Source organism: Podarcis cretensis (genome assembly GCF_951804945.1).
Source record: "Podarcis cretensis genome assembly, chromosome: 6".
NCBI classification, from domain to species: Eukaryota; Metazoa; Chordata; class Lepidosauria; order Squamata; family Lacertidae; genus Podarcis; species Podarcis cretensis.
Genome location: NC_137175.1, coordinates 14,267,578 through 14,275,931, shown reverse-complemented (window position 1 = coordinate 14,275,931; position 8,354 = coordinate 14,267,578). Strand labels below are relative to the sequence as shown.

General features: G+C 47.2%; 1 protein-coding gene across 2 annotated transcripts in view; it reads left to right on the top strand.

Annotated features, from left to right (window-relative positions):
- Positions 1–284: 284 nt before the first annotated feature.
- GNAS (GNAS complex locus) overlaps positions 285–8,354 on the top strand; it is a 179,131-nt gene continuing 171,061 nt past the window's right edge. For both annotated transcript variants that reach the window (XM_079979689.1, XM_079979688.1), the window contains exon 1: positions 285–537. In XM_079979689.1, coding sequence (XP_079835815.1) covers positions 300–537 — 238 coding nt within the window. In that variant the 5' untranslated portion in view covers positions 285–299. The remainder of the gene's footprint in view (positions 538–8,354) is intronic.

The following is an 8,354-nucleotide window of genomic DNA, read 5'->3' as shown; positions in this document are numbered from 1 at the left end:
GCGCCCTTGAGTTCCGACGAGACGGTTCCACCCCGGGAAAGGGGAGCTCCGGATTCCCCCGGAGGGAAGCCCACCCAGAATTGGCCTGGGTCATTTTAAAGAAAAACACCGTAGGAGTGAGAAAGTGAAGAGGAGGAGGAGGAGGAGGAGGGGAGAAAACTCACCCAGACTCCCCCGCCCCCCCCCCCGCCTTCCAGTCCCATCCCTCGGCTCGGGGGGCGCGCACCGCGCATCGTGTCCGGTCCGGGGGTCTCCCGGGTCCCACCCCGTCCTCTTCTTCTTCCTGCTCCTCCAGCAGCATGGGGATGTGCTACAGCCTCCGGCCCGGCGGGGACCACCTGCCCATCCCCTCCTACGGCAACGTGGAAGTGGAGGTGGTGGACCGCGGCGAGGGTCCGGCGGCGGCGATAGCGGTCAAGCTGAAGCAGGACATCAAGGCCAAAGAGAAAGCGGACATCAAGAGGAGCAAAAGCATCGACAAGTCGCTCAAAGCCGAGAAGAGGCAATACAAGCAGACGCACCGGCTGCTTTTGTTGGGTAAGTTCGGGGGGGGGCTTGGCGGGGCCAACGTGCCTGTGTGTGTGTCTGTGTGTCTGTGTGTCTGTGTGTCTGTCTGCGGGGCGCGGTGGGCGAGATTTTTTATTTTCCCCTGCAAGGCTGCAAATGTGGTGTCTGCCAGCAGCAAGCCGCTTGCCTGCTTTCTGTTTTTTTGCAAGAGAATCGGCGTCTTGTTCCCTTGCTTGGCGGGTCCGAGCTTTGAAAGGCTGTGTTCATAAGCGGCGGCAGCAAGCTCCCTCTACGGTCTGTATTTGGGTTTCACACTCCTAATCTGTTGTGTTTGGGTTCCTCCCCGCCTCCCCCAGCCACCCCTTCGGCGCCGTTTGGCAGAAAAGTTCTGGCTTGGAGGTTTTGTGCAAAAAGTCCTTTGGGTTGCTGTTGTTGCTCTTGTCTTTTGTTGTGGTCGACGTGGAGTTAGTGCTGCTGCTAGTCTTTAAACCCCCGCCCCCAAAGAACCCCCCCCCCAACCTCAAGATCAATGCATAGATCCCGAAGGAGCTGTCTTCTCCTTGTGGCTGAAAGTTTGGAGCCAGATGGTCCGCTGTTGCAACATGGTTATTCCCCCCCCTCCCCCGTCTTCAAATGATTAGTTATCTCTGCATATATATATATATTTTAAAAGCTGGATTTAGCAACGCAGCCGGATGATGACAGATATGCGAGGATGACTGTAGTTGTTGCTGCTTTTAAAAACCTGAGTTTTCTCTGTCTTTTTCTGTAATGGGCTTAAACTGAGAGCCAAGAAACACTTTCCTATTGACTCTCCTTTTGCAAAAAAAGAAAGAAGAGTTTTGGGTGTTTGCATGAGAAACATGCTCTAGTTAGGTGTGCTGGCAAATCAGAGCACTGAGAGGGGGTGTCTATATGGTTGTTGTTGTTGTTGTTGTTGTTAAATCCACAGATGCCACAAACTTGTATTAGTAGGTTCATGTGGCTGGGGGTAAAGCTGTGGTGTCTACAACTCAGGATATGATATCGTTGTTGAGACAAAGGATAAGGGGGGTGGAATATTATAAAGCACTTTGTACTAATTTTACATTTAGTATTTAATGTGTTCTGAACCACAACAGTTGCCTACAAGAAGGGGAATTAAGCTTAATCGCTTTCATTATTTCCCAGACAGAAACAAAGGCTGATTCACGGTTGGTGTGGTTTGATAAGTGGGAGGAAGCTGCAATTATTATTTTTTTATGATACAGGTTTAGTTCTGGGGGTTTCCAGAATAAGAGAGTGCCGTTTAGAACAGGAGTGACGTTGTAATATTCACAACCAGAATCGCAGGCCCTGCGATGAAAATCGGGGCATTTCTGTGTACATATTGCAACCATATTCCCACATTAAGGATCACTGCCCCAAATCCACATTGCTGAAGTCTGTGCATTGTATTCATTTTCATCCCTGCTATAAACTATATTAGTTGTTGTTGTTTAGTCGTTTAGTCGTGTCTGATTCTTCGTGACCCCATGGACCAGAGCACGCCAGGCACTCCTGTCTTCCACTGCCTCCCGCAGTTTGGTCAAACTCATGTTGGTAGCTTAGAGAACGCTGTCCAACCATCTCATCCTCTGTCGTCCCCTTCTCCTTGTGCCCTCCATCTTTCCCAACATCAGGGTCTTTTCCAGGGAGTCTTCTCTTCTCATGAGGTGGCCAAAGTATTGGAGCCTCAGCTTCAGGATCTGTCCTTCCAGTAAGCACTCAGGGCTGATTTTCTTAAGAATGGAGAGGTTTGATCTTCTTGCAGTCCATGGGACTCTCAAGAGTCTCCTCCAGCACCATAATTCAAAAGCATCAATTCTTCAGCAATCAGCCTTCTTTATGGTCCAGCTCTCACTTCCATACATCACTACTGGGAAAACCATAGCTTTAACTATTTTTTGCAAAAAAGAAAGAAAGAAGTTTTGAGTGTTTGCAAGAGAAACATGCTCTAGTTAGGCGTGCCAGCAAATCAAAGCAATGAGAGGGTGTCTATATATAGTAAGTGGGTCTAATTCAGTATTTCCCCAAATAGGGGTTACCCAGTGAGCTTCACAGCTGAGTAGGGTTTGAACGCTGCTCTCCTACTCCTGTGTCTCTAACCCCTACACCATGCTGGGTCTCTCTCCAACTGTATAAAAGCAAACCAGTAAAATTCTCAGCAGAACATACAAATTAACCATCCAAGGACTAGGAGAAGAGGAAGGTCTTTACCTGGCACTGAAAAGACAGATATACGTAGCTGCCCCATAGCTGAAGTACTCTAGGAAGCCAGTGCGGTATAGTGGATAGAGTGTCTGACTAGCCACAGCCTCTTAACCTACCTCACAGGGTTGTTATAGGGATTAACCGAGGATGGGGGGATGAACTATGTGCTCCTTGGAGAAAGAAGTGGAATAGAAATGCGATAAATAAACTCTTCTGCTTACCTTCTTGAGAAAGCTGGAGGGGCCAGCCAGGTGGAGATGTCAGTCACCAACCTGGCTTCCAGAGATCTCCATGTGGTCACAATTGGACCCACGTCGGCCGCAAAACGCTGATCCTATCATTTCTAACACTGATCCTATCATTGCATGGATTTCCACTTGTGCAGCAGAATGTCCTCCCCTTTTCTACCCCATGTGCCCCTAAATCTGTTCTTGGGGCTCCCCTCAACCCACTGGAGCAGATTTTGGGAGGTGTACATGCGGAGGAAGGAAAAGGGAGGAAAGTCCTGTTTTGCCAGGGATCCTCCGTTCGCTGATAGGCTGCTTACATATCGGGGGGAAGCTGGAGCTCATGGAGTCGTGATGGTGGCTGAGCCCTGGGGGCACAGGTTCGTTTTATGATGCCCTGTCTGGAATGTGGCAGGGATGACTGCCACAAGGTATCAGCTGATTCAGGATAGCAGCTAAAAATATTGCAAGCTTAAGGCTGTCTTGGCAAAAAAAATAAGATTAAAAATCAAGATAATGTATTTTGAGATGCTAAAAAGGAAAATAGATGGGATTGTGAATTGTGTTCTTTGCGCTGTGCTGATCATGGGCCTTGGTAGCGAGGGTGATGGGAACGGTCGTCCAATAAATTCCAGAGGCCTGTCCATAGCTTCGTGGAACAAGGTGTATTTCTTCCATTCAGGTTTTGTTTGGTAAAGTTATGCTTATTTGGCATGCCTGCTTCTGAATCAAAAGGGTTACTGGGAACGTGGCAAAGGAAAATGGCGTCCTCCTCTCGATTAGGAAGTGTTTCGATTAGGAAGTGTGAAGAGGTTGTGGGGTTCTAACCCACAACCCTGAGATTAAGAGACTCATGTCCTACCAGCTGAGCTAGCGCTTTTGCCTGGCTGGAATTTGTCTTTGCATGCCTGGATGGAGGAAAAGAGCAGACTAGCCTTCTGTGCAAATGAAAGATTGCATATTTTTCTCCACTTAGCTTAGCCTCTGGCTCTGCTCACCACTGACACCAGAAGATTTCCCTCCCACTTTTGAATTGCCCTGCACAATTGTCCCTTCTGAGGAACCTTACAGCTACTTAAAGTTTTGCTAGAACCTCTGCTGTGCATCACAGCGCCGACGCAGACCCCGTGTCCCATGTGTGGAACATTCTTTGCTTCTCGGTTGCAACTGGCTGTTTTACCGTGGGCTGCCACTGGCCCTTCCAGAAAGCTCTATAAAACAAGGGTGTTAAGGGCCACATTCACCCCATATATTTAAAGCACTATGATTCCAAACTCTTTGCAAGAGTTACCAGAAACCCCAGACTCAGCTGCGGCTTTCCACCTGCAGGCCACAGTGTAACGCAGGAGACCACTTCTCCTTGCCCTCCCTTCCTCGGGACGGAGGATTATGACTGTCTCACTCTGTCCTATCTTTACCTTTCTCACTTCTCTTATTTTGCCAACCAAACCCTGGTGGCCATACACATTTCAGGTTTCTCCTGCTCTAGTTATCTTCTAACAAGAGCCAACCTTCCTTCCAAACAAGAGCCACATTTTAAAAGGGTATAGGATGTCCATCAGGTCAACCAGCCAAAGGCCTGGTTAAAAAGGAATGTTTTTGCCTGGTGCCTAAAGGTGTATAATGAAGGCACCAGGCAAACGTCCCTGGGGAGAGCATTCCACAGACGGGGAGCCACTGCAGAGAAGGCCCTGCTCTTGCGTTGCCACCCTCCGGACCTCTTGAGGAGGAGGCACATGAAGAAGGGCCTCAGAAGATGATCTCAGGTTCAGGGTAGGTTCATATGGGAAGAGGGGGTCTTTCCATTTCTGTACTGTCTTTATATTTCTGTACTACAAAGGCCAAGGTGCTGAATCTCTTCATTTTATGCTCACAACAGCCTTGTAAGGTAGGTTAGGCTGAGCAAGAAGGAGTGCTCCACAATCACCCAGTGAGCTTCGTGGTGGGTGGAGTTTTGAACCATAATCTCCCCAGTCGTAGTCCAACGCTGCAGTGGGAAACCTGTGGTTCTGCAGGAGCTGTGGGACTCTCAGTTCCCCTCAATTCTAGCAACAAGCATGGACAATTATGAGGGATTATATATTTATTTCCAATATGTATATAGCATTCAGCATTTCTAATGCAAGTTAGATTCAGAGTTGAAGACCAGCCAGCATCATGTCATGGATGGTTGGACACAGAATAATGGTAGGAGAACCAGCTGCAGAACCCCCAAGAGGAGACGTCTCAGAGCCCAGGGAGTGGTGATGTAAAAGCTACTTGCAGAAATCTAGTGGGATACAGTGGAATTGATTCAGTTGATTTGTATGCCACTTTCCCACAATGAGCTATGCAGACATTCAAAACATCAAAATACAGAGCATTGAAAAATACAAATGAAAATACAAATACACAAAATACATACCAGTACATTTTTTAAAAAATGACAAAAATCTTTAACACTCGTTTCTGTGTTAACTGGTTCCAGAAATAATCCGTTTGCAACTCCATGAACCAGAAAATCACAGGAGTAAATTGATGAAATTTGGAGTGGTATACACTTTTTTCCTTGCTGTTTTCATGAGGGATCAGAAGTGTGCATGTGCAGAAAGAGTGGGAAAGTAGTGATGCTGCTCAGTGATGTTCATCGTTGGCCACTGGTGTGAATGAAATTTAGTGTGACACGCTGGTAATACAGTGGTACCTCGGGTTACATATGTTTCAGGTTACATACGCTTCAGGTTACAGACTCTGCTAACCCAGAAATAGTGCTTCAGGTTAAGAACTTTGCTTCAGAATGAGAACAGAAATTGTGCTCTGGCGGCGCGGCGGCAGCAGGAGGCCCCATTAGCTAAAGTGGTGCTTCAGGTTAAGAACAGTTTCAGGTTAAGTACGGACCCTCCGGAACGAATTAAGTACTTAACCTGAGGTACCACTGTATTGGTAAAAAAAGCCACAGCTCTGTACTGCAATATGAAAGAAATGTTAGCAAACAGGACGGAAACACTAGCATTGTAGCCAGGAAATCTAATTCAGTATTTCCCATGTGTGAATGTACCCCTTGTGGAGCGACTCTTTGATAAAGCCATTAATATGCCCGGAAGAGGAACTGGTATTGAGGTTGAGTGCAGACACTGAGCCAGGAAAGCCATAGTTTGTACCTCAGGCAGGAGCTCTTTATAAATGGCAAGCAACTTCCCTCAGCCTCAGAGCACCCCTCCCACTTTTGCAATGTGGGGGCCACAGCAGCGTCCCGCGTTGTGAAGCTGCCGTAAAAGGTTGCTGAGATAATGCTTGGTGAAGTGTTCTGAGAACTCGGGAAAATGTCATTCTAAATGCTAAGCGTTATTTGGATTAATCTAGCTTCGAGGGAAAGATCCGAAAGGGAAGTACAGAAAAGGGGAAGCCAAACGAGGAGGAGACCAAGCATGTTGAAATTACTCCTCACTGTGTTTTCTGCTGTAATAAAAAGCAGAAGAATGTGTGGGCTTGTGTTTATGTAGCTCAGATCAACTCATCTGAGCGATCCATAAAATGCAGCTTGTAGCTTTCCCTGATTTACCAGTATGTGTGAGAATGCTGGTCTAGACAGGTCATCTGTCTGACCCAGCAAGGCTCTGTTCTCATGTTCTCATGATTCAGACACATCTTGTCCAATAGTTTCAGTGTGTTCAGCCAGGGCTGCTTCTTCAGAAATATTCTGGTTCAGTGCTACCAGCATGAAGAATGGCCCTTAACTTTCATGTTGATGCGTTTTAGGAATGGATTAGTCATGTGTTATCAGCCCAGTTCATGCATGCTCCTTCCTGCTCCTTCCATGTTATTCTCTCCCTGCTTAAAAAGCCACATCTGTGGACTGAATTCTGTAATCGACTTAAGAAGCTAACTTGTAAGGAACTCTGAGGGGTCTGACTTCCACGAAGGGAATGTGGTTTACATTTGGAGCTTTTTTGAAACAATTCGTTTCTATTTACTTAAACCCGTCTGTGGTTTGAAATTCTTCCTCGGTTGTTTCTTCTTCTTCTTCTTTTTCTTTTTCTTCTTCTTCTTCTTCTTCTTTGCTCCATCTGGCAATTCCCTGCTCTGTGGGATCCACATAGCTAATTAAAAAGAAATAAGTGGCTCTTGTGTCTTATCAGCATCATCAGATTGCTGAGCTGTCTCGGGTCATTTGGGGAGTGACTTTGGAAAGCACGCTGAAAATCAGTAGCTACAGGTCAGGGGGGATGAGAGCTGGGGTCCAAAGACATCCAGAGGGAATCCAAGGTATGACTGTACACACACACAACCACACACAGCACACATCAATCACTTAAATAAGAAGGCCGCCTTTCATCAGTGTTCCAAGGGTGGATCAGGTGCATAAGTCAGTGTGGTGTAGTGGTTAAGAGCCAGTGTGGTGTAGTGGTTAAGAGCGGTGGACTTGTAATCTCGGGAACCGGGTTTGCTTCCTCGCTCCTCCACATGCAGCTGCCGGGTGACCTTGGGCCAGTCACACTTCTCTGAAGTCTCTCAGCCCCACTCACCTCACAGAGTGTTTGTTGTGGAGGAGGAAGGGAAAGGAGAATGTTAGCCGCTTTGAGACTCCTTAAAAGGGAGTGAAAGGCAGGATATCAAATCCAAACTCCATAAGTCATGACTCAAGATCAGGTGCATAAGTCGTGACTCAAGTAAGAAACCCCAGTCAGTAGAGGACAATTGGAATAAGAATCCACACAAGGCAAATCACGGAGATCAGCCTCTGTGTGGAAACATAGGAACCCTTATTCTGACTCAGACCATTGTTTTCTGTGTCTCAGCACTGTCCACACTGAGTAGCAATGGCTCTCTGGGATTTCCGGCATGGCTGCCTCCCAGTCTCACCTGGCTTAAACCTGACACTTCCGGCTTGCAAGGCAGCTGCTTTGCCACATTGCTGCCACCTTTGCCCGCACAGTTTCTCAGTGTTGCAGGTTGCCCTCCTTCCTACTTCACTGTGATTGGGGTCTCCTGGTGGTTCAGAAAAGGAGCAGCTTTCACAACAGTGCTTTCTTGCACTTATGAAACCACTTTAAAAAAGGGAAAAGATTTGTAATGTGGGTTCTTTGCGGTCCTTTTTATTGGCAATGAGTTTGGGACCCACAGTCCTGCCTAGTCTGTCCAAAGCAGAGCTGAGAACTATGAGGAAATGGATCAGAAATGAGAAGCGAGGTCATTATATACGTCTACGGTGAGTCGGCGTGTTCTAAATTTGGAGCATTGCAGGCAATTGTGTGTTTGCTCTGCCAAACGAGGAGCATTTAGTAGAGATGGGACAAAAATAGGGCAATTAGAATAGATTAGATTGCACAAAAATGCTTAAGCTTCTAAAACTGGGGCGGGGAGCCTGTGGCCTGGCAGTTGGACTCCAGATCCCATCACCAGTGACAG